This window comes from Chrysemys picta, chromosome 12, assembly GCF_011386835.1.
Source record: "Chrysemys picta bellii isolate R12L10 chromosome 12, ASM1138683v2, whole genome shotgun sequence".
NCBI classification, from domain to species: Eukaryota; Metazoa; Chordata; order Testudines; family Emydidae; genus Chrysemys; species Chrysemys picta.
The window spans coordinates 5,819,224-5,845,704 of record NC_088802.1 but is presented as its reverse complement, the minus strand read 5'-3'; the positions used below and the strand labels follow the sequence as shown (position 1 = coordinate 5,845,704).

Genomic DNA, 26,481 nt, shown 5'->3' with positions numbered 1-26,481 from the left:
GACATGGCTGGGGCTGGGGCGAGGGAAGTGGAGCAGGCTGCTCCCCGTCTCCCGCTAAACCCCTGGGCCACTCTGGGCCTGCGGGCCCCCAAAAGTGCTCCCCACAGCTCCTGCCAGACCCTCCGGGTCTTCAGTGGCAGGCCCTTCAGTGCTGCCGAAGACACCCGGGGCGAGTGCAGGTCCCACCGCCGAAGACCTGGAGCGCTGCCGGGTGAGTAAAAGCGCCGCTGCGGGTGGTGCCTTTCTTTTTTTTTTATTGTTCCCCCTGTTCCCTCCGCCTGGCTACACCACTGCTTGGTTGTTACAAGCACTTCATTTGTATTGGCCCTTCAGCCTCCCAAATCTGTCCTAAATATTTTGGGGATTCTGCCTAGGGTGACCAGACAGCAAGTGTGAAAAATCGGGACGGGGGTGGGGGGTAATAGGAGCCTATATAAGAAAAAGACCCAAAAATCGGGACTGTCCGTATAAAATCGGGACATCTGGTCACCCTAATTCTGCCACAGCTGCACTCTAGTTAAGGTTGAGCAACAACTTCTGTGTAAAGAGTGACCATGTTTCAGGTTACCCAAAAGAGGACACTGCCGGAGGAGCAGGGGAGCTGGAGAGAGAGAGAGCACAGTTGGAGGTGGTGGAGTGGGTACCTGGGGCAAGGGCACTCACTGGAGTTGGGGGGCAGTGTTGCTCCCTGTCACGGTGGCAGGGCAGCTGATGCAAGCCCAGGACACAGCGCCGGCTGTCAGTCAATGGCTCCCTGCGGGACTCCCTCCCCAGAGCTGGAGCCTGGCTGGGTGGAATGGAACAATCAGCTGCCGATGAAGGGGAGGGACCAATCGGGCAGTGGACCAATCGGGGCTCTTTCTGAGCCACAGCATCTGTTCTGCAAAATTCCTGGACATTTCCTGTTATTTGAAAAATCTGCACAGACAGAGGAAGGAGGCTCAAAAAAGAGGCCGTGCCTGGGAAAACCCGGACGTATGGTAACCCTCTGTGTAAAGCGGATATTTTTTTTCGGAGTGTCCAAATGTGCATAGTGGAACTTGGCCTGGAAATTGCTGTGACAATAGAGAGACCTGAGTAGCGTTTGTGGTGCAAATGTGAGGGGTTTTGGTTCAGGGATTCTGGAGATACACCCTGCCCTCACTTCAAAACAAAAAAAAATCCCGTAAACGAAAGTCCCTCCCTTTTACATGTTCAGGTGCTAATAATGGTATTTTTTTGCACAGATCTAAGGGAAAATATTATGTCCCTAATCCACATAAAATTGAACAGAATTTCCTTTGATCTCAGATAGTGAACACCTGGTATCTCTGATTCTCAAAGGCTCCTGTTTTGGGCTGCCAATTTCTATATTTTGGAAGGGTACGAGATTAGGGTTGCCAACTTTCTGATTGCAGAAAACTGAACACCCTTGCCCTACCTCCTACCCCACCCCTTCTCCAAGGCCATGCCCCTGCTCACTCCATTCCCTCCTCCCTCCGTTGCTCGCTCTCCTCCACCCTTCCTCACTCTATCATTTTCACTGGGCTGGGGCAGGGTGTTGCGGGGTGGGGTAAGGACTCTGGCTGGGGGTGTGGGCTCTAGGCTGGGGTTGGGGATGAGGGGTTCAGGGTGTGGGAGGGAGCTCCAGGCTGGGGCTGGGGGTTGGGGTGGGGGCTCCAGGTGGTGCTTACCTCAGGGGGCTCCTGGAAACGGACGGCTTGTCCTTCTGGCTCCTAGGCGGAGGTGCAGCCAGGTGGCTCCATGGCCAGGCGACTCCACGTGCTGCCTCATCCACATGCTCCGCCCCTGCAGCTCCCATTGGCTGTGGTTCCTGGCCAAAGGGAGCTGTGGAACTGGCTTGGGGCAGGGACAGCGCACGGAGCCTCCAACCCCCCTGCACCTAGGAGCCAAGCGGACATGCCGTCCACTTTCTGAAGCTGTGTGGAGCCGGAGAAGGCATGAAGTCGGCCTTAGCCCTGCTGCGCCACTGACTGGACTTTTAATGGCCCGGTCAGTCACCAGGGTCCCTTTTCAACTAGGCTTTCCCATCGAAAACCAGACACCTGGCAACCCTATGAGATGCTACTAAGGGCTTGCCCACACTTATAGCACTACAGCAGTGCAGCTGTAGTGTTTTGTGATGACATTGGCTGTGTGGACAGGAGAGTTTCTCCTGTCGGGATAAGTACTCCACCTCCTAAGAGGGGGTAGCTATGTGAACTGGAGAGGCCCTCCTGTTGACATAGAGCTGTCTACACTGGGAGTTAGGTTGGTGTAACGACATCGCTCAGAGTGTGTGTGGATTTTCCACACCCCTGAGCAATGCCTTTATACAGCCATAAGTCTGTAATGTAGACCAGGGCTAAGTGACGTTATAACTTTGTCTACACTAGAAAAAAAACAGACCCGAGTAACGTAAGTTACACCGACATAAGTGCTGGTGTGGACTCCCCCCAACATAACTACCGCCACTTGCTGGGGGTGGTTTATTTATTTATGCTGGCAGGAGAGCTCTCTCCCATCAGTATAGAACAGCTACATGGGAGACTTTACAGCTGTGCCACTATATAGCGCAGACATTGCCTCACTTCCCTTTAACAGAGTTTTTGGTGAGTGCGACTAGCCTGCTGCTTCTTTGTGTGGGGGGAATGGAGTGACAGCTTTAGAAGGGAAGTCAACAATCGGGATCCAGATACTCCACGAGGAGAACAAAAGGTTTAAACCCCCCCAAAACAAGCAAATAGACCAACTGTTTGCATATTATGTATTACTATAAGAGTTAACAGAGTAGGATTTGTTTATGAAAGCTTGCAATACGCTGAACTTAATAGTCATTAGGAGCTATAAATACAGGTCATGGTTATGAAGAGATGTGTGTGTGTGTGTGTATACATATATATATATATAGAAAATTGTAATGTGACTGACTGTGGTGCAACTTTTGCATCGCCTGAAAAACCGGATGGTGACGCTTTCAGGAAGGGAGGGGCAACTTCCCCAACCAGAACAGAGTTTATTTCAAGCCCCAAACCATTGTCCAGCTCAGGAAACAACAACGAGGAACCATCCAAGCAAATAAGAACAGCTTGAAGCTGAAAAGAGAACCCCAATCCTCAGAAACATAGAGTACGTCTACACTTGTAACATTAGAGCATTTTCTACATTTTTAAATATATTGATTTCAATTACAATACAGAATACAAAGTATAGTGCTCACTTTTATTATTATTGATTGCAAATACTTGCACTGAGAAATCTACAAGTCGAAGCATGAAGAAGCATATGAATGTTTACCATATCTGGCATGTAAATACCTTGCAATGCCAGCTACAATAGTGCCATGCGATAGGAATGCCTGTTCGCACTTTACTCCTGGGGGAATTCTGCGCCAAAAATCCAAAATTCTGCATACTTTTTGTCAAAATAATTCAATATAATCACACCAGTTTTACTTATGTTGGTCATTTATTTAAACTATCGTACTTGGTAACCAAGACCCTGCATTCCAGTTATAATCCTGGATTTTCATTTAAATTACATTCCTTTTATTTTGGTGTTTGATGTTCCGTAAAGTAGAATGTCACTTTAAATTGCTCAGACTTTCATACATGAAAATCGTACAGGTTTGCTAATAATTGTTCTGCATTTTTTTTTTAATGGGTAAATAAAATAGATCCTGAGCTGTAATCTAACCCCATTGCGTCTCTCTGGCACAGGAAAAGAAGTGAGAAAGCACAGAGACCTTCCTAGCTGATATGCATCCGAAGAAGTGGGCTGTGGTCCACGAAAGCTTATGCTCTAATAAATTTGTTAGTCTCTAAGGTGCCACAAGTACTCCTGTTCTTCTTTTTACGGATACAGACTAACACGGCTGCTACTCTGAAACCTTCCTAGCTGAGGATTCCGTGACTGTCATTTACAATTAGGCTCCTTTACATCACCAGGGCCGACTCCAGGGTTTTTGCTGCCCCAAGCAGGCAAAATAAAAATAAAAAAAAAAAAAAGCCGCGATCGCGATCTGCGGCGGCAATTAGGCGGGAGGTCCTTCGCTCCGAGCGGGAGTGAGGGACTGTCCACCGAATTGCCACCGAATAGCTGGACGTGTCGCCCCTCTCCAGAGGGGCCGCCCCAAGCACCTGCTTGCCAAGTTGGTGCCTGGAGCCGGCCCTGTACACCACTCTGCCAAGGTAAAGGTGCCTTAATTGACTAAAAATGGGAACAATTAACTGACACTGGGAACATTAGCAGCCTACCTGCTTAGTTGTTACATTTCTGCTCTGCCTCAGGGACAGAGCCTGCTTCACACAGCCTACGCTTCCAAGTCCACAGTGCAGCAACAGTGATGAGAGGCACAGATGGAGTCTCTCTCAGTTGTTCACACACAGGCAGGTGCGCAGCCTCACCCCCTTCTCCACAGACACAGCACGCACGCATGCCCAGCCTCCCTCTTCCCCCCACCCCACGGTGATCTGCTCTCTGCTGCTGGCTGCTCCCAGCAGACACACCTGGGCTGCCGCAGAAGGGGCATATGTTCCTCACAGCTTTCTTTGCTCCCCCATTTTTGTGTGGGGGACCCAAGAAATCTGCAGAAGGTATGAGTTCTGTACCCCGCACAGGGTGTAGAATTCCCCCAGGAGTAGCACTTTCAGGTGGCATTATAAATAAGGAGCGGGCAGCATTGCCTCCTGTAAATGTAAACAAACTTGTTTGTCTGAGCGATTGGCTGAACAAGAAGTAGGACTGAGTGGACTTGTAGGCTCTAAAGTTTTACACTGTTTTGTTTTGAGTGCAGGTATGTAACAAAAATAATTTAAATTTGCAAGTTGCACTTTCATGAGAAAGAGATTGCACTACAGTACTTGTATGAGGTGAATTGAAAAATACTATTTCGTTTCACTTTTTTACAGTGCAAATATTTTTAATAAAAATAATAATATAAAGTGAGCACTGTACCCTTTGTATTCTGTGTTGTAACTGAAATGAATATATTTGCAAATGTAGAAAACATCCAAAATATTTATAATACATTTAAATTGGTATTCTATTATTGTTTAACAGTGGAATTTAAAACTGCAATTAATCATGATTATTTTTAATTGAGTTAATTTGTTTTGAATTAATCACTTGAGTTAACTATGATTAATTGACAGCCCTAGTTTGAACAGATCATCCAGAACCTGGGGGACAGTATCAAGGCTGTCGTCTGTCTGTAGTAAACACTGGAGCCCTCAGATAACTAGGGAGTGTACTGGGAAACTGTTTTAAGGCAATAGATAACTCTTCTTAGGGCTTGTCTACACTACAGGTTATGTCAGTACTAAGTTATATTGCTTAGGGCTGTGAATAAGCCCCTCCCCCCGCACACACACCAGGTGAAGTAAGTTACACTGACCTAAGCTCCACTGTGGACAGCGCTATGTCATCGGGAGAGCTTCTCCTGCCAACGTAGCTACCATCGTTCATGGAGGTGGATTTATTATGCTGACGGGAGAGCGCACTCCTGTCGGCATAGAGAGTCTCCACCAGATGCGGTGCAGCTGTGCCCCTATAGCTCTTCTAGGGTAGACTAGTCCTTAGATAAAATCCTTTTTCTAAGATGGAAGTGTAAAGTCTGAGCCCTGGTCTTCACTACAGAGTTAGGTTGACACAAGGCAGCTTACATCGACCTGTCAGTGACTACACTAAAATTTCTCTCCCACTGACCTAACTTGCCCGTTACACCTACTTAGGGTGACCAGACGTCCCGATTTTGACGGGACAGTCCCAATTTTAGGGGACTTGTCCCTCGTCCCGACCTTATATTGGTCAGGACGCACTTTATCCCGATATCCGGGGGACTGCGGCAAGTCGGAGCCACTCACTTGTTCTTCCGGGGCCCCTGGGCAGTGCTGCACAGCTGAGCTCCCAGCTGGCGTCCGCCTGCTGGTAGCTTCTGTGTGCAGTTCAGCGTTTCCTGCTCTGCCTTCCCGGTGAGTGTCTGTTACCCCTGTGCCAGGGCAGGGGGGGCGCGGGTCTGAGGGGAGAGACCCAGCCCCAGAAACACCCAGGGGCGGAGGGGGGAAGACGGGGCTGGCAGAGCCCCAGCGACACCCGGGGCAGGGGGATATTGGGGGCGCAGGAATGGGGGGGCAAGGAGACCCCCAGAGACACCTGGGGGGAGGGGAGGGGGTGGCAGAGACCCATCCTGGGGTGTAGGGGAAATGGGGAGTAGGGGGAGGTATAGGGAGCTGTGGGGGAGAGACACATGGGAGGGGGGCTGTGGGTCGCAGACTGGGTCTGAGATTTCCAAGGGGGGGTGCAGCTCCCTTTGAAATGGGCTAGGGGTCTGCACATGAAAAAGGCTGTCATTTGAAACCGCTGTGGTAGAGCAGGAGGTGCCCAGCTCTGGGGTGTGGGCTGCTGAGAGCTGCGTACGGAGAGTAATGAACAGCGCCGTGCGGGGACCGGAGAACAAGGACCGAACTAGCCGGTGACTGGCGGCGCCTTCTGCTGCTCTCTCCCCTGTGCGGGCTCTGCGCCCCCGGCGGGCTTGGGCTGCTCCGCACTTAAAATGCAGCCGCGGCTGGGGAGGGGCCCGCTCCCAGCTCGGAGGGGGTGGGGGACATTTCCCAAACAATCGCCACCATCGTGTCTGCGCTTCCTCCTGCTGTAGACACCCCCCGCCGCCTTTCTTGGAGAAAAAGCACCAGGCGGGGAGAGATCAGGGCTTGGAATTAAACCGTGTGCTGGGGGGAGGAGGGGGTGTTAATCAAAAACTGACCCTATTAAATAATTGAGCCTTATGTAGAAATAGCCCTGTGCTTTAATGCTGGGTTGGGGGGAGGGGTCTACTCCCCCCCTCCAAGCCCCGTATACGAGTAGGCTTGGAAGGATCTGATTTTTCTCAGTATATGTCAGGTTCACTGTACCCAGGCAAACTGATAAACTATTTCCAGCAGCGATCATTGACATTTACAGAGAGGCACAGTAAGAAAAATGCTGCCAGAGAACTTACTAGGGTTTGATTTATGGCTATTGACTTTGTACATTTTGACATGTGGTGTTCACAGTTTGTGTTTTAACTTTTTGAATGTCAGTCAATGTCTAGTGGCCTTAAACAATTGTCTGACCTCCTCACTGAATTTCCCATAACTGAACATTTAAATCGATAAAAATAAATGCTTAAAACCCATCATTTCATGCAACTGTGAAAATTTAAATTTATAAAAGCTTAACAATAAACATCCATATTATCTGTCAATTTATAAAAAATAAATGAAACTTGAATTCAGCCAAGAGGCGTTCTTTGCTGTTTGGTTTCTGAGCCTTTAGGGAGGAAATAGGTCTTATTTTCAAGCTCTTTGTATCCACAGGGACTAGAAACTTTGAAATTCTCACAGGACGCTATAGCTGCTGGGTCTCTCTCTGTGCGCGCTCTGATCCGCCCACAGCTGCTCGGGCATTTCTTGAGCTGCTTCCTGCAACCGCGTCCAACTTCTCCAGGCCCGGCCGCACACAGCGTTTTACCCCTGACATTACACTGTGTGTCGGCTCTCCTGCCACACAAAACCCCGACCCCCAAGGGGCTCTAGCAGCTCCTGAGAGCACTCCTGCCTGCAAAGCTCTCACTTCATATCATATCCCCCCTTAGTCTCCTCTTTTCCAAGCTGAAAAGTCCCAGCCTCTTTAATCTCTCCTCATATGGGAGGTAGCAACATATGCAGATGACACAAAGTTATTTTGGTTAGTCAGGACCAGAGAGGACTGTGAGGAGCTTCAGAGAGATTTATATAAGCTCGGTGAATGGGCAACACAATGGCAGATAAAATATCTTGCCCGGGAGCGATGTCAGGCTGACAGGTCTGTAATTACCTGGGTTGTCCCGTTTGTCACTCCATCACAATGTAAATAAAAAGCTGTACTTAAGGCATGTAACACGTTCCTCGGTGGAAGCCAGGCGGCACCATGCAGCCCATAAGGACTAAGCCCCCGAAGAGGCGTCAGATGCCAGGCAGGGCGTTATGGGACAGACTTAGGAGGAGCTGGTGAATGAAGGCAACAGCAGCACAGACCTGAGCTGAAGAACATGTCCCAGGCTGTGATGTTTGAGCAGCACAACTAATGGTTGTGAAAGGACTGAGGAGACGGTTCTATTGTAATTCAGCCCAGGCTCTGGTCACTTGTGACATTCTTTGAAAAGGTACAAATAAAGCAAATCTGAATCTCACCAGATTACAATACTAACGCTCAGCCCCCTCCTCTAGCTCTCCGCCCCAGGGGTTCATCTCATCCAAGTGAAGAGCGGCTGCAACAAGACAGGTACAAAACCCTATAAAACAAAAAAGCCAAGTTACAGCCTCAACAGGAAGCTGCCTGGTTCTGCGACGTGATGACGTCACTCAGCCGTCCCGCGTCGTGGGTGAGATGGAGTTTGCAGACGCACTGCCCAGGGATTAGACTTGGTTATGTTTTTAAGTAATTTTAAGGTAGGGTTACCATATTCAAACATTTAAAAAAGAGGACACTCCACGGGGCCCCGGTCCCGTCCCCGGCCCTGCCCCAATGCCGCCCCTTCCCCGCCTCCGGCCCCGCCCCAACCCCATCCCTTCTCCACCCCCATTCCAACCCCTTCCCCAAAGCCCCTGCCCCAACTCTGCCCCTTCCTCTGAGCACCCCACATTCCCCCTCCTCCCTCCTGCTCTGATCTTGGTTGGGGGTTGCTAAGTGCTTCCCTGCTCCCCACTCGCCCCGCAGCCCCTATGCCCTTGCCTGCCCTGCTCCTCCTCACCCTGCAGCCTCTGCAGCCCCCGCCCCTGCAGCCTCTGTGCCCCCTGTTCCCCACTCGCCCTGAAGCCTCTGCACCCCCCGCCCCTGCAGCCTCTGTGCCCCCTGCTCCCCACTCGCCCTGCAGCCTCTGCACCCCCCACCCCTGCAGTCTCTACACACACAGCCCCCGCGCTGCCTGCCCTACTCCCCCCACTCACCCGGCAGAGGGAGAAATGCAGGCTCCACGTGGAATTAAACACAGCCTCTGCTGCTCTGTGGGGGAGGTGGGAGCGGGGGAGGGACTCTGGCTGCTAGAGGCCCTAGTGGCTGCGAGCGGCTTTCAATCAGGCCAGGCGTCCAATCAGCCGCGCCGCACAAGGGGAAGGGGGAAATCCCGGACATTTCTACTTGATTAGAAATCCCCCCCGGACGGCCATTTAACACTGAAAAAGCCGGACATGTCCGGGGAAACCCGGACGGATGGTAACCCTATTTTAAGGAAATACAAACATGACTTTAATTTAAGGTATTAAACAGCTTCTCTTGTTAAACACCAAATTGTTTTGACCCTGTAGGTTTAAGAGGTTATCCTTGTAAACCAAAAAGTGAGATTTAATCTAAAAAAATAATAATTTTCATCCTTTGCCCTGTTTCAAGGCGTTTTCTTGAAGTGAGTAGTTTTGTTTATAAGAACCTTCGCTATTCTAAATGAGTGACTCTTGAATGGCTTCTTTTAAGTAAGTTAAACCCTGTCTTCAGTTTCATAGAACTTAGTTAACTCACTTACCTCTGCCCATTTATGACCCGTGTTTATCCTGGATAACCTCACAGGAGTCACCTACCCTCAAACCAAATCCCTTTGCCCCTCTGTGAACTGCTTTAGTTCTGAGAGACACTAAAACTGAATCCATCACTGATTTGGGGAAATAAGACACAATATATTAACTTTGGGCGCTGGGCTCCTGGGTTCTACCAGAGAGGAAAGTTCGGGTGATAATCCAGGCTCTGGACAGGGCCTCAATAGATCCGGGTTCATTTCCAGTCTCTGCCACTGACTCCTTGTGTGTGACTTGGGAGAGTCACTCACTCTCCCTGGGGCTCAGGTCCCCATCTGTGACATGGGAATTATATTGCTTCCTTTGCACACAAGAGTTATGGGCTGGATGCAGGAATCCAGGAGGTCAGACAAGATGATCTGATGCTCCCTTCTGGCCTTAATCTGTGAATGTAACTAAAGGAAAGTGTCCCACCAGGGCAGCTCCATTCTCAGAGGGGAAATCGTTCCTAGCTCTCCAGGCACGCGCACACGTCTGTGTAACTGATGTAACCATTGTGTGCTGGTTGTGTGCATTGTTATGACCATTTTAGTAGTAATGTTTTTAATTGTGGTGTTCCCTAAGAATCCCTTGTGCCTATTGGTGGGGGGAGGGGATGTCACTGCCCTCGAATTAGCATGAATTAAAACAATGGGTGAGATTTGCCCTGAGATTCCTTCTCTGAACTAGACAATTTGTCATTTGGGGGATAAAATCCCCAGGCCACAAAAGGACTGAGACATTGCAATAGGTGCCTGGGAAATCACTGGGATCCACCAAGCCTGAGTCAGGGGCCCAGGTCCCTGTACAGTGACTGGGGGGAGGGGGGCACCTAAGAATGGGGTCCACAGAAGCCAGCACGTCTAGGCAAGGAGCCGCCTAAGGGAGCCAATGGGAGATGCCAATGAAGGGGGTGTGGGCCAAGCCCCTCCCATCCACCCCAGAGTTCAGCACCTGCGTCTGGGCAGCAGGGCGGCGCTAGAGCTTCTAGCCAGTCCCAGCTGGGAACCCCTTTCCCGGAGTCAGGCTGCTTAGCTGCCCAAGTCGTTTCTTGTGAGAGTGGTTCAGGCACCTGCCTCGCTCCACACAGAGCAGCTGGGGGGGGGGGGGCACTCAGCCAGGCACTGTGAGACCTGGTTCAGGTCCCCCCTCTGCATGAGGAGAAGGGATTTGACTAAGGGTTCCCTACCTCTCCGGTGAGTGCCCCAGCCCCTGGGCTGTAGGGTGTGACTCACCTTTTCCCTGGCTCGATTGCTGTTAAATGAAAGTGGAACAACTTCAGCGGGGACCGAGGGAGCCCCCACATCTGACCAGCCCCTAGCTCAGTGGTTACAGCGCTCTCCTGAGAGATGTGGACCCGTTCAGAGCTCTGCTTCTCCTCAGGCAGAGGGGGGGCTTGAACCTGGGTCTCCCACATCCTGGGTGAGGCCCTAACCCCTGGGATAACAGTCACATGGAAGGCAGCAGGACACATGCTCAGAGGCAGGAACGTAGCAGCGGGAGGACATTGACAGGGACAATATAGGCACCGAGTGAGCGTAGGCGCCTACAGGGCGAGGTGACAGCCGAGCGGGAGTTTGTGGATCGCAGTTGTGCCTAAATCTGGACTTTAGGCACCTAAGTCCATTTGCGGATCTGGACCTTGGTGCTCAACACCCCTTTATCCCTACTGGGTACATCCGGAAACACCCCGGACATCTCCCCCCAACAGACTATGTGAATGGTTTTGTTTAGTAACATTCTGTTACTTCCTTTGTAGGAAGGTCCCTGGGGCATATGGACGAACTCTCCCTGAGCACTGGCCCATCAGATAAGTATCATTCATATTCAGTCGCCTCTAAGTCAAATGAACTGAAACCCTGAGCCAAGTCCTGGCTCTGTATCCTAGTGATTCTTTAGAGGATCTCTTCTCTCCCCCCTCAGGTTCAGCTCAGAGACCAGCTCATCCCAGTAGATGGTGTTCGGCTCGGGTGACCACCGGTGGGTCCCATCTCTGAACCAGTCTGGGATCGGGTGAGTTCCTTTCAGAATAACCCCTGGGGTCTTTCAAGTAAAGAATTGTGACGGGGCAGATCACAGCGTTCCAGTATTGGCAGATGAAAGGAAAAGTCTCTCTCCGTGGGGACCCTGGCTGGTCCCCCGGCCCCACGGAAAGCAGCTTGTATAAGGGATGGGGAGGGGTGGCATTGGCGGTGTGTGCGCCAGGGGTCAGGGATAGTTTGTCACCTGAGTGGTGGAGCTTTAAACCTACTGCTAATGGAAACGCCTCCTGATTTCCCCGTTCCCTACACACACTCCACCCACCGCCTTACTGCCAGAGACCCTCCCTTGCTGCCCCCAGCCCTACGCTTCCTACACAATGGCACACATCCCAGCTGTGAGCTGGAGTCTCCTGCTCCTTGTGTATCACCAGCCTTGTTTACTGCAGGATCACTCAGGGTCAATCGCGGCGAACGGGCGCTCGTTGGGGGCGTGTGGCGCTCGCTGGGGGCGTGCGTTACGGCTGCCTGGGGCGCGTTACGGCGCTCGTTACGGGCCAACGGGGCTCGTTACGGGGCTTCCGAGCAGGTGTTGGCAGGTTCCCGCAGTTCCCTGCTTGGCTCCGCCCGGGGGCGGGGTGGTTCTCAGCAATCGATAAATACAGGCTGCGCCGTTGCCTGTTCTTAATGAACGGGGCTGATTTGATTGAGAGCAACTCTTAGGGAAGTGGAGGCTCCGTTGTCGATTGCGCTGGGCTCGTTGACCCAAGTGAGCCAGGGAACGGGCGGCTGCAAGAACAGCCCAGCGGGCTTCAGCCGAAGCCGGGCTCCTGGCGGGACCTGCTTTTAGCGCGCTTAAGGGCCCCGATCCTGTGCGAGCCGGGCTCTGTTGTTCTAGGCTTGGGCTGCTTCAGGGACTCCTGCGGCAGATGGAGCCGTCAGCTTCTCCCCCTGCCCAGGGAACGCAGCCCGCAGGGCAGCCTCATGGCAGCGGAGCCAGGCACAGTGTCAGTGGGGGGAGGTTTTCACCTCCCTGCTCCTGCCTGTGCGAACAGCACAATCCTCTGTGCGCTCTGCCCCCTCCCCTGGCTGGGCTCTGCGTTTGGATTGCACCTGCGATGCTAACGGGAGGTGATACTGGGAGTCAATGTGGGGCAGTAGGCGGTCAAGGGGCCAGTGCCCCGGGGAAGCCCCAGCTCCAGGAGCACCCCGACAGCGGCGATGTAGAGGAGATGGAGGTGGAGGAGATGGGGAAACAGGAGTTTGAGAAAATTCAGTCGTGGGGGATTCCTGACCCGATAGGTCCCACGGGGCCTCCTCAACTTGGTCCCAAGAGGGCTGGCAGAATCCGCCAGCTGTTCTACCGTTCCAGAACAGATGATATCAGTCAATATGCAGTGAGCAAACCCCTGAGAAAGGAAGGCAAGAAACTCTGGACCAAGGCTCCTAAGCTCCAACCATTGCTAATTCCCCGAGTGCTGCCAGAGAGACTGAGACTTATTGCTCTCAAGAAGCAACGCACTCAGAAGGACGAGGCGGAAGAAGCAGAAGATGCAAACCTCTTGGCCAAGCGACTGAAGAAAGTCAACAAAAACCGCAAGTAGCAGAGAGCCAAGGTACATCGACTGTCCTCATTGAGAGCCTCCGTATCTACACCGGAGTCAAGGAAAAAGTCAGAAATAATAAAAATATAAACACTTCACGCTGTGTAACGGGTTTTCTGGTCGGGACCCTCTTGGGACTGTCACTTGATGAGCTGACATGCCACTGAGCCTCATCTTTCTGGCAGCAAGGGCACCCCTTAACTCCGTCCTGCTGAGCCAGACCGTCCTGGTCTCCGCAGAACAGACCCAGAGATGGGACCACATCTCTCTGCACAAGAGACAGTGAGACCTGCTCAGCCCTGGGAAGACTCCAGTAAAAAGGGACTTGCCCCAGCCCCCAGTGCGCAGCCTTCCTGGGAGCCTCAACCCCAGATACTTTTGTCACAGCCCGTAGCACTGCACAGACTCTAGCTTAGGGAATAGCACCGCACGCCGCTCCTCGCACGGCCCGTGGCACAGCGAACGGAACGGCACTGCACGCCGTTCATTGCACGGCCCGTAGGACGGCAAACGGCACTGCACGTCATTCATCGCATGGCAAACAGCGCAGCAGAGCGAATGGCATGGCACAGCAAACGACACCGCGCATGGCCGAGCGGGACGGGGGGCTGCTGCCCCCACTCCGGGGCCGCCGCAGGATAGCACCAGCTGGGCAGCAGCTCAGACGCGACTGGCCAGGGGCTGGGCGCAGTGTGCGCGCTGCTGGGTCCCCGCAACAGGCCCAGGCTCGGTGGGTTCGGGGGCACCAGAGCCGCAGCCGCCAAGCTTGGCCATCGGCCGCTTCCTCCCCCCGTGGCAGTGGGAGCTGCAGCAGCGGCTGCTCCCGAGTCCCGCTGTCCGGGGGGGGAGAACAGCCGCCACCTGGCCCCACAGGCCGCCCCCCTACTCTCCCTACCGCCCGACTGAGTCCTGCCTGCACTGGGGCCAGGCCGGACTCTCACTCACCCCGGCCCCGCGCTTCCCCTGCGTCTCCCAGGCCTCCCTCCAGCATTTGTGGAGGAAGGGGGGGTGTTGTTGTTTTTTTTGTGCCCTGCCCCCCCCCCGCCACCTCTCCCCGCACACACACATCCCGATATTTGACTTGGGTGATCTGGTCACCCTACTCCCAGCACTTCCCGCCCACCGCGTCAGCTGTTCCGCAGCATGCAGGAGGCTGTAGGAGGGAGGGGGAGGAGTGGGGATGGGGCATGCTTAGGGGAGGGGGCAGGAAGAGGTGGGGCAGGACGGAAAGAGGCAGGGTGGGGGTGGGGACTTGGGAGAAGGGGTCGGGGAGGCTGGGCCTGGGGCGGAACCGGGGTTGAGCACCCCCCGGGCCCCAGAGGAAGCCGATGCCTATGAGTGTGCCGGTAGCTCCTATGGGACATCAAGGTCTGCTGGATCTGCAGGCTGTACTCTCTGCTCATGCAGGTAACCCCGGAGCTCCAAGCACAGCACCAAGCACCCGTAAGGACTTGGCAGCAGTAACAACAGTCCACAGTACTTAACACCACCCCTCAGGGTCATGCTCACAACTGCTTCTCCTGGATCACCTCCTCCAACACACACAGGATGTAAACCAATATCCTAGGCCTTGTGGTTACAGTCAGGGAGCCCTGTTAAACCACATGGACACTGCAGTAGCCTAAGGCAGTAGCCTCCATTGGCTGCAGCAGCTTCACCCCATTAAAAAGGGCTTAAATGCGCTTGTGTTGAGGCTGAAAGAGGGTGCAGTGGCAAACCCCATTGGCTATAGTGTAGTCTATGATAGTCTATGTATATCAAACCCTCCCCCCCCTCCCCAGTAGCAGCCAACACCACTTTCCAGCGCAACACTATGAAATGCCCTGATAAAAAGCTATCCGCTGTCCTTTTTTCAAGCCACCACTGCTTACATGGCCATTTCAAAGCGGCGCTACTGACCACAACAACAGCTTGGTTTCCTTTTCAATGGAAATATACGAGTTTGGCGTGAAACCGTGATGAAAAATGTCAGATGCAAAGAACATTTTTTATTGCGCTCTGCAATAAGACAATGGCTATTAATAGTCAGCAACACTCTACGGCATGCTTTTCATGCCTATGTGTTAACCACCATCATTAGGGTTGCATATTTTTGTTGTTGTCCAGCTTTACTAGTATCTGATGGGGTTTTTTCCAACATCTATGGTGGACCAGCTTGTGAAACTGACTTTCACAGAACTCTTGACTCACAGACTTTAAGGCCGGAAGGGCCCATCATGATTTGCTAGTCTGATCTCCTACACATCGCAGGCCACTGAACTTCACTCACCCACTCCTGTGATAGACCCCGAACCTCTGGCTGAGTTGCTGAAGTCCTGAAATCATGATTTAAAGCCTTCAAGTTACAGAAGTTTACACCTGCAAGTGACCCGTGCCCCATGCTGCAGAGGAAGGCAAAAAAAAACAAACAAACCCCAGAGTCTCTGCCAATCTGACCTGGGGGAAAATTCCTTCCCAACCCCAAATCTGGTAATGAGTTAGACCCTGAGCATATGGGAAAGACCAACCAGACCAGTGCTTAATTTGTAATGAAAGAGGCACTGGGGCTCAAGCAATTAGGTGTGGGGCTCACGCAACTTTTTTACTTTCATAACTGATGCAGCAAGCCCAGAGGTGTCGTGACTATGAACTGCCAAGCCCTGACACAAATTAAGCACCACACAAGCCAGACACCTGGGAAAGAATTCTCTAGTAATTCAGAGCCTTCCCCATCTAGTGTCCCATCACCGGCTCTTGGAGATACTTGTTGCTAGCAGCCGCAGATCGGCTACATGCCATTGTAGGCAGTCTCATCATCCCCTCCCCTCCATCAGTTTATGAAGCCAGTTCAGTTTTTTGCCCCCACTGTCCCCCTCGGAAGACTGTTCCAAAACTTCAGTCCTCTGATGGTTAGAAACCTTCGCCTAATTTTGAGCCTAAATTTGTTGATGGCCAGTTTATACCCATTTGTCCTTTTGTCCGCATTGGCGCTTAACTTAAATAACTCCTTTCCCTCTCTGGTATTTAACCCGCTGGTATATTTATAGACACCAATCGTATCTCCCCTTCTTTAGGCTAAACAAGCCAAGCTCCTTAAGTCTCCTCTCATAAGGTAGGGTTTCCATTCCTTGAATCATCCTAGTAGCCCTTCTCTGCACCTGTTCCAGTTTGAATTCATCTTTCTTAAACATGGGAGACCTTGACTGCTAAACGCAAAGATACACTTTGTTTTCCAATGAGCTGCTGAAATCCTTCGAGGTGCTGAAGTGGGCCATACTGCCATAGTGTCTGAGTAGCTCATGGTCAGAAGAGTCATTCTAATTAACCCACAAGTTGTTGGGCTTTGTGATGGAATGCTCACAGTGGTCCCTTCCAGCCTGAATATTGATGGATCATTTAGAAGTTAGCGCACCGGAGTGTTAAAGAAGAAATCCATGGTCTACTGCTGACTCTGCTGCTTACCTATTGTGTGACCATGAGCAAGTCACGTTGTCTCTCTCTGTTTCTCCTGTCATGCTCTGCCTGTCTCATGTATTTAGTTTTCAGGGCAGGGACAAGTTCTTGCTTGGTACAGCACCCAGAATGACGGAGGTCCAATGAAGGATGGGCCCCTCAAAGCCACTTATGTGAACACAGCTGGGTGGGACCTTTATTTTGAAAGCATGTCCCTGCAATTTTTGGACCTATTGCACTGAGCAAAATAGGGGCAGCTTTCTCTTAATGCAGCGCTACCGTACAGCATTTATAGATCATCACTGAAATGTGATCTGTCTTTGCTAATTATACTTAATGCATGGTGCATTAATGCACTTCGCATCAGCAGGAATGCAACTGCCTCTGATTAGACAGCACTTCCTGGTTTTGGATGAGTTTGTAAGCTTCGTTCATAGGGTGACAGCAGTTGCTCTTAAACGCTGCTTCTTTCACCATATACTCTCTCATCTTGCTGCATGTGCCATGGCTGGAGAAACAGTTTATGCTGATTTAGCCATTCCCAGCGCCTCTTCCTCCTCCAGACGAGCACAACGATCTCAAACCTGCAGTAAGTGTGTTTTCATTTCTCAACTTTGTCCCACAGTGTTGGGAATCTCTTTGTCTCGTGTCATTTGTTTGAACACTGGCAATTTAGAGAAATGTCCTCTACAGCCAAGGAGAAATTCTGTGGCTTTTTGCTGGGTTTACTGAATGTCAAATCCTTGGCCCCAGCTTCGGATTAGCCATTGCATTCCACGTGGTGTGTTTAATGCAAAAGTATTTTCCCGGCACCCAAATGAAGTTATCAGCACAGAGAATCCTGCACTGATTCCTTCATCTCTAGTCCCTATTTTGATGCAAGACTAGGGCTTAATTTGTATTGAAAGAGATGCCACGGCTCAAGCAATTAGGTGCCAGGGTTCAAGCAATTTTTTTACATTCATAACTGATGCAGCAAGCCCAGAGGTGTCGGGGCTCTGAACCGCCATGCGTAGCAGTGCCGGGACTCAGCCCTGGCACAAATTAAGCATTGCGCAGGACATGCAATATGATGAAACTTTCCTGGGACTCTCTTCCATTCCGTTTTGGTCTATAGCTTGGTTATGGGGTTTGTAGTCAGTTTCAGGTAGTGTCTGTAGAAGAGGTTAGAATCAGTGGGTGCACAGGGGGCAGTTGCGGGAGAAATTATTCAGAGTAAATGTTATTGAGGAAGGTTGGCCTTATGGTTAAGGCACTAGCTAGAACTCATGAGAGCTGAGCTGAATTCCTGACACTGTCTCACTCCTGTGGGTTGGGATTTTTTTTCCCCAGCAGTGTCTAATTCATTTGAAATTCAATAAGTCATGTGCCTAACTCCCTTAGGCTCCTCTGGAATGCCCCCCAAAGTCCTTTTGTGTCTCAGTTTCCCCATCTCTAAAACAATCTTCCCTTAGTAAGTTTAGATTATGAACTCTAAACTCTTCAGTACAGGGACTATTTCTTCCTATGTGCATACAGTGCCAAGCATAACTGGAAGCTGAACCAAAAATCTCCACTTTGGAGCACCAGTCCAGTGCTCTTACCACATAGGCAGCCTTTCCTATCTCTCCAATGGGATCATACAAGCCTCTGATGGACAACAGCTGCCCCCATATCTTAATGAGAAGAGGAACAGTAGTCCATTGAGCTCCCACTTAGGTACATATAGGGCACTAATTACCTTAATATCTGAGCACCTCCCAATCTGTAATGTATTTATCCTCACAACATCGGTGTGAGGTAGAGAAGTGATATTATCCTCATTTTTCAGAAGTGAAACTGAGGCACAGAACGACTATAAGGCCATGTCTACACTGCAGCCTATGTTGGCAAAACTTAGATCGCACTGGATGCTGAAAGAATTTCACCAAACATTGACTCTTTCAGGTCTCCCTCAGTGCCCACATTGGCATCGGATTGCTCTGGTGGTCGGCTGGGCTGGGAACGTCATCCTGGTGGGAGCTGTGGTAGCGCTGGGTGTCTGGGGTGAGTAGCTCAAGTCACCGTGTGTTCATTTCTGCATGTATCATGGGGCAGTAATTTCATGAGGAAGCTTTTGGTTTGAGCTGCCCAACTTGAGACACCCGGGGACTGATTTTCAGATCCCACTAGGGCCTTGGGGGCTGACAGTTAAGGCTTCAATCCTGCAAACAGATCCAGAATGGTGGATTCTTATTCCTGCTCAGAACCCCATCGAGATCTTTGAGGCTTGAGGTGGTTACAATGATGTATTTGTGTAGAACAGCTTGCAGGGCTGGCATGACAACTATCTGTAATGCAGAAATCCCTTTTGCCTTCTGTGTTTGGGTGTGTGTTTTTCCCTCACCATTCTCATTTCTCTAATCTCTAAGGCCATCTCCAACTGCTCAAAGAAAAGAAAAAACACCCATCATTCAGGCCCTGAAAATCAGGAAATTGTTTATTTTAAATCTCATTATTTTTAAGACAAAGTTGGGATTCTTTGTTTTCACTTTCGGGTTGCTAAGCCTTTCAGGGTCACGTTTTCGAGCTTTTCCGTCCAGTCACGGAAGGGCTAGAAACTTACTTATGTTCCCCCAACAAAAGCCGAGGTTCACTCAAAATTGTTGGACCCCAGGAGCTGAAGGCTTTAAGAAAAATACCTAGTATCACCAGAGCTGGCAACACTGCAAGTGACTTGCCACGCACACTGATGCTGTTTTGCAGTTTTCCAGCTGGCCTCTCAGAAAGGAGTAATCCTGAATGACACATACTGTGATGGAGCTAGTCAGGAAAATGAAGATGGTGCAGAGTGCAACATGAACCAGCCATGCGATCGCAGCCATGGCAATTCCACCGGTAATCACATCCTATTCTGTGTTTGTCTATCTAGCCATCCTTCCCCATACGTACCCCTCTCTCCAGCCAGCCATCTCCCCCATTGACACCCCTTTGTCTAGCCATCTCCATATACATCGGTCCAGACACATCCCTCCATCCATCCCCAGACACACCTGTCGATAAATATTAATCCCTATACAAATTCCTCCATCTATCCCCAGACACACACCTCTATAGCCATTCATATCTATCTGCCTATCTATCTCCAGACACTCCCCTCTATTTATCTATCCATCACTCCCCATACATGCCCTTTATCTATTTTACGATTTTCGATAGCACCCATTACTGTAATAGCTCTGACCTGCCTTCCACCGCTGGATAATTTATTGCACGCTCGCTGCAATTGCAAGTCCATGGATGGTTAAGCTGCCATAGCATGTATATGTGAATGAATTTTCCAAGACCCCCATTTGCAAGACAACACATCTGCATACCATTGCATGCCTACATTTGCACATGTGGTTTCTGTGGCTATGTGCACAAACCAGCTAGTTGCATGTGCACAGGGGCGGCTCCAGGAACCAACGCAGCAAGCGCGTGCCTGGAGTGGCAAGCCGCGGGGGGCGGCCTGCCAGTCGCCGTGAGGATGGCAGTCAGGCTGCCTTCGGCAGCATGCCTGTGGGAGCTCCGCCGGTCCCGTGCCTTCGGCGGTGGGTACACTGAAGGCACGGGACCGGCGGACCTCCTGCAGGGATGCCGCCGAATCCACGTTACCAGCGGACCTCCCGCATGCCTGCCGCCGAAAGTTGCCTGACTGCCGTGCTTGGGGCGGCAAAATACATAGAGCCACCCCTACATGTGCAAGCTGCTATTTGGATACTTAAACAACCATTCCCCACACACACACTGGAAGGCATGTGTGGTAAATGCATATGGAAGTATAGGCAGTGGCCAATGGAAACCCAGACAGGTAATTGGGTGCTAATTTTTGCTCATGGACTCTGAAAATGTGACTAGTGACAATTCAGAGTCAGGGTAATTTTAATAGCCAACCAGCACAGATTTTTCTTCCTTTTCCATTTGGAAATTGAGATTGGAGATGGAGGGAACTTTGAGACCAGCCCCCTGGACCATGGGTATTTTTTAAGAACAGGTTGGACAACCTCCAATGACAGGGATTCCATGACCTCCCTTGGAAGCCTGTTCCAAAGTTTTTCTAACTCTAAAGGTACCTTTCTATTGCATTTCAGTGGGGGATAAAGTCAGCCTGCTTGGCTATAGATAATCAATTTAGGTGCATTAGAATGAATGCAATATAATTACAGTACTGAGTCAAATCATCAGCGGGTTAAATTGGTGTAGGCTCATTCACTCCAGCTGGGGGTCTGGCCCATAATTCTCAATTGATCTCAATAGCTCCATGCACATAAATCCAGCAGGAGAATCAAACTTGAGGCACCATCACGTGATGTCTGGAAATCCATGAATCCTGCCATTTTAGGGGTTTTCTGTTTTTCTCACACACACTTTTTCAAGAGTTCTTGCAGAAGCCACACTTATATTTATATTTCTAGATTGTTTTCTCTGAAGGCAGATTCTTAAGCTAATTACAATGGCCTTGCAGAAAAACCATCATCAGCCTAATTCTAGTCACAGCAAAGTTGTGAATTCTGATAGCTTGCCCCGCTGCTGAGGTGTTAAAATGTGGTGACTATCAGGAAAAGTGATCAGCGTATAATAGCCCTCTTGGGGCTTAATTGTGTAACTCTATCACTTCTATAGCAGAGGGGCTCAAACTTCACGCTACACAAAGGATGTCAGCCTGTAGCATTTCTCAGCATTAGGTCCCCACCGCAGTTGGGAGGTGTGATTGCCGCTTGATAGAAACATCTGAGCTAGATCACGGCCAGGTCAGGTATGCCAGCTAGACAGGCCACTAGTCCTGCTTTTCTAGGGTTTGTTCCCTGTTCAGTACTCAGACAATACTGGATGTGGCGTTGTCCGGTATCAGAGGGGGGAATGCCCTTTTGAAGAGTGCACCGTTCTGCCCCTGCTGGTTTGACATCGCAGGCAAGGTCATGCCAGCAGGGACAGAGTGGCATACTCTTAAAAAGGGCACCCCCGCATGCAGTGTGATCTTGTATGCACCATACCTCCAAGGTCACACCGGCGGGGGCAGGGTCACACCATTCCCAGACTGTCCAGTAGTCTGAGAATGCACGAGTGACCACCCTAATGCCAACATAAGCTGCAGTCACACCTCCCAATTGCAGAGGTGCATTCCTGATTTTTTTGAAATATGGGGACCCTGCCCTTGCCGGCATGATCTTGAATGTGTGGTGCGTGCAAGGTCATGCTACGCGGAGAACACCATTTTGTTTCTGGATAAATGCCAGAATGGTGTTCTGGAGTGTTTCATAATCTTATAGTCTGGTCCTATTCAACAGTTTAAAGTTCCTTGCACATCCATTGGAAATTGTCTTCTGCTTTCAGATGCTTCCTCTACCCTGTCTGTGATCCCTCCTGGGAGTCCAGTTCACGTCATTGCCGATCAAACAGCCGTGCTCCCCATCTCCATCCAATTCCACAAACAGGACTGGGAATTCTTTCACCTCAAGTGGGAATTTGTCTCTGGGAAATGCCCTATCCTGGTCCTGAGGGTCCATCAGTGCACCAACGCCATTGGGGAATGGGGAAAACGTGGCTGTGAACACAGCATGGAGGTGACACCATCATATCAGAAGCGGGTGGACGTCTCCTTGCAAAATCCTTCCCTGGTGATCCAGGAGGTGAAGGCCAAGGATGCCGGGAGGTACCGAGTAACACTGCGAACTAACATGGTGCCAAAGGCCACTGCAGAACTGAGTCTGACAGTGACAGATGGTAGGCGACAGGGAGAAATGGGTCTATGTGCGGTGTCTGTGTAACACTGACAGATCCCAGTTGGGACCTCTGGAGCTAAATGCACGAGTCTCTACCACACGAGCTAAAAACAATCTGGCTCTTAACTAAGGCTGTAGAGTAGAATCATTTTCTCTCTCTAAGTGGTCTTGGTGCCCCTAGATGGAACAGAACACCATACCCAGGATGTGTGGGTGTTACATCAGGACAATAGGGTGGGAAAGGGGAGGGGGAAATGGGCTGTGTCAGGGATTAGAGATGATCAAAAAGAAAATTTGTGACAATTTTCAAAGTTTGTTTTGGAGGTGTCTAAGTGGACCTAGTTTTTGTTCTTTAAAGCCATTATTATGATGTCATTTTTTATCAAGATCATTATAAAAATCAGTATGAAAAAGGCCCCAATTTTGGATAAATGATTTTTTTCCCAAAAAAACATTTTTTGGCGGGGGGGGGGGGAAAAATCACTTTTTTTTAAAAAAAATATAAACAAAAAGGGAACTATGCTGTTGAAAATGTCTCATGAAAAAATTCAAAGTTAATTTTGTTTTGTAGGGTTATAAATGGAGCCAGTATTTGACTGAGGACACTGATATTTTTATCACAGTTTTTTAATCAAAATCATTAATTTACCAAGAATTGGGTAATTTCAAAGAATTTGATAGAAAGTTTGATAAATATCACAATTTTTTTCAACAAAATCAAATGTTTTGGTATGTTGAGAATTTTACATGAAACACTTTGAAAAGATAAACACTGTTTGCCCTAGAAATGAATGAGGCAGGACATGAAGGGAGATCGGGAACTTGTTTCATACTGGGCCTAGAGCGGAGCACTGACTCACCAGCATGGCGCCTCCTGCTGATTGCCTCGGGGAATTAGCTCTTGTAGCCCTGGAGCACCCTCTATGGGCCAATGTCTTGCCCTCTGTTAGCTGCCCTGTTGTCTCCACCACCTCTGGCCTCATGTCCCTCCCGGACCCTGAAGCCGCTTACCTTGGGGTGCTGCCCACAGCAGTGCCCCCACACTCTGGGTCTCCCCTTCCAGGGGAGCCCCTAACACTCTATACCCACCTTGCCTCAGTGGCTACTGCCAGTCATCATCTAGCCCCTTCTCTCAGGGGCAAACTGCAGTCTGTAATAGCCACTCATCATTAGCATGGGGGGGTTGGACCTGCTGCCTTTCTAGCCCCAGCTGCCTCCCTGCAGCCCCAGTACCTCCTTTGACCTTCAGCAAGGCCTCAGCCTGGGGACTCACCAGACCAGAGCTCCTCAGCTCTGCCTGCGCTTCCCCAGCACTGCTCTGTCTCAGATACCCTACTTGCTCTCCCAGGCAGCCTGGTCCTCTCTGCTCCTCAGCTGGAGCAAGAGTCTCCTTCACTTCGCTCAGCCTGTCCTTTTATCAGGGTCAGCTGTGCCCTAATTGGGTGCAGCCACACCTGTGGCTGACTACCCAACCAGCCTCCCTTGGCCGCTTTTAACCCCTTTCTGGCTGGAGTGGGATGACCGCCCCGCTACAGGGCCATAGCACAAGTAGGGGATGTGCAATAAAATGGAAAGGCCTCAAATTTAAAATCAATAAAGGGAACTGCTTTATCACAAAAGGTACAATTAGACTGCGGAACTCGCTGCCACAAGATATCAGAGCTTTGCAGGATTCAAAAGAGGTCTGGGCATTTATATGGGAAAGGAGACCCGCTAGAGCCATAATCTTTCATATTACCAGAAACAAGAGTTTGGGAAGGGATCTAACTCTTGCATCTGGACATGAGCCAACCTCCAATTATTAGGAGTTAAGAGGAAACTTTCCCTGGGACCAGGTTATCCACTCACGGCAGGATTGCTTCCTCTGAAACAACTGGTACTGACTGCTATTGGAGAGGGGAGACTGGGCTAAAAGGAACCCTGGGATGCTCTGGCTTGGTCATTCCTATGCTCTTAAAAATCTTCTGCAGAAAATCTTTAAAAAGACCCAGAAATATCAGACCAGCTTGAAATCCAGCTTTAGTTAACAGTGCAGTGACCCACAGAATCCTGTCCTGCCTCTACGTGGGTGTGGTTTGAGCACTGCCCTCTCTGCACAGGGCCCACATCCATCAAGCTGGGCTTAGCTTTCCTGGTTCCCTACCTCCTTGGCCTGATCCCAGCTGCTACCTCTGTGTTCCCAATCCCAGTGGGATGTGTCAGGAGTGGTAAGCTGCCAGGGGTGGGGGAGGTTGGACAGGCATTCCAATAACACAGGGGTGTAATGAATTGTTGTGTGAGTAGGAGAAAGAAACCACTGCCCCCTACTGGATGACAATGTATTACACCCCTGTCATTCCCATGCGTATTTGTAACAGGGTGGGCTGTCCCCTTTAAAGCACTGGGGTCTCTGGGCCAGCCAACCCTGTTCCCCTTTAAGAAAAGGGGAAAGGTAGTTCCTGGAAGATCAGGTGACTGATATGTGACTACCAGTTGGGATTACAAGTTTTCAGCTCAGTCTGCGGAGCCTGGAGTGAGAGATGCAATTCTATCCCAGGCAGAGGGCTTGGGGTGATAAGCCTTGGCTGGGGAGACCTGAGGGGGGAAAACAGGCAAACTCTGCTGCAGTAGAGTCAGGACGGTCTTGGGCAAGGCAGACAGAATGGTTTGATTCTGCAAGGGCCAAACAGACTGTTTATTGTGGGAGGTTTAATAAACCTGACCACAAAGGGAGAATGTTATTACTCCTGACTGATTTGGAGTTAAATGGAGAATCAGAAGGGGAAACCGAGGCAGGGTGAACACAGTGCCCCGCAGGGCGGGGTGGCATCATGCTCTGGGGTTGCACCCTTCCACACAGCGTCCTCAAGGCCCTACCGCTCATCCCAGAGAAGTAACTCCCTTAGCTGCAAGCAGCGCAGTGCTAGAGTTCCGGGAGATAGAGACACAGGTGCAAAGCTATAGCTCATGGTGTGACACTGTTTTAGTGAATCTGCATCGCCACAAGAAATTTGCTTTGGAGCTCAATAATAATTGGAAATGCTCAGAGGTGAAAGTAAGCCGGTACGGTACGGCCTACCGGCAAGAGCCAGTACGCCGTGCCGGACTGCACCAGCTTCCGCGACGGGGATTTAAAGGGCTTGGGGCTCCCCGCATCAGCGGGAGCACCGGGCCCTTTAAATCCCCCGCGCAGCTCCGGCAGCCGGGCTGGGTCCGGGATTTAAAGGACCCAGAGTTCTGCAGCGGCCGGAGCCCTGGGTCCTTTAATTTGCCCCTGAGCCCCAGGGCCTCCCAGCCAACTCTGCAGCTGGGAGCCCCGGGGTGATTTAAAGGCCCTGGGGCTCCCAGCCACAGCCCGTGCCCCAGGACCTTTAAATCTTGAAAGACCCCGCCTCTTCCGGTTGAGGCCACACCTCTTCCGGGTGAGGCCACACACCCCCTCAAGACTCCGGCCGTACCGGTAAGTCTTGTAAGTTACTTTCACCCCTGGAAATGCTGGAAACACTCCGCCAGCCCGCAGGCTTGGAGCCCTGCAGCACTGGGAAATGTTCCACCCGTGCAGATTCAATGGACGAATGTATCTAACGATTGTTCTTCCCATTCTTCACAGTCTGTTTCTATTCCATCCTGCTGCAGGTTGACACAAGATTGAACTGTCATTCCCAGAGAGGGCTGCCCACCTTCAGAGGAAGATTCATCTGCTCCCGTAACCTTTGTCCAACAGAGATAGACACTGCATACTGAAGAAGATGCCAAAAGAGAGCCGTGATGCATCCAGCCAATGTTGCAAAAATGTGTCATGTGGGATTCCTCCTTGACAACCCTCATCTCTCCCTGCAACCAAGAACTCCTGAAGCAAGTAGATTAGTTGCACTTATATTGGCTTGGAGTACCTAGGGACGAGCAGATATGGGGTATCACATCAGGTTTGCCACAGATTCACTATGTGACCCTGGGCAAAGCACTTCTCTGTGCCTCAATTTCTCCTTCTGTAATATGGAGAATAATATTAGTAGAGCTGCCCCATGCAATTTTTGGGAGTTTGAAAATTTTTTCCACCCTGAATTAGAAAAGAGTCAAAATCTCATGGTTTTTAATGAACAGGAATCCTGAAAATAAAATTGTCAGATCAATCAAAATGTTGTTTCACTTTTGACCTTTTTTTTTTTTTTTTTTTTTTTAAAGTCTTTAATGACAACTTTCAAAACAAAGAGTTATTTTC

General features: G+C 50.5%; 1 protein-coding gene and 1 long non-coding RNA gene across 3 annotated transcripts in view; one reads left to right on the top strand and one right to left on the bottom strand.

Annotated features, from left to right (window-relative positions):
• Nucleotides 1-9,312, bottom strand: part of LOC135974918 (uncharacterized) — a 20,081-nt gene extending 10,769 nt beyond the window's left edge. Inside the window, exons 1-2 of one of the 2 annotated variants that reach the window (XR_010591979.1) lie at nt 8,946-9,269; nt 8,190-8,290 (exon numbers count right to left, since the gene is read on the bottom strand). This is a non-coding gene — a long non-coding RNA (uncharacterized LOC135974918). Of the gene's footprint in view, nt 1-417; nt 8,291-8,945 lie in introns of those variants that run through there. The other variant, XR_010591978.1, reaches the window with a different exon arrangement.
• LOC135974915 (uncharacterized) lies at nt 8,285-26,481 on the top strand. Its single transcript, XM_065564185.1, has 6 exons — nt 8,285-8,447; nt 9,227-17,146; nt 18,484-18,582; nt 19,282-19,413; nt 21,892-22,281; nt 25,896-26,481. Exons 2-6 carry the CDS (start codon nt 16,894-16,896, stop codon nt 25,898-25,900), a joined length of 879 nt encoding a protein of 292 aa, XP_065420257.1. The 5' UTR covers nt 8,285-8,447; nt 9,227-16,893; the 3' UTR covers nt 25,901-26,481.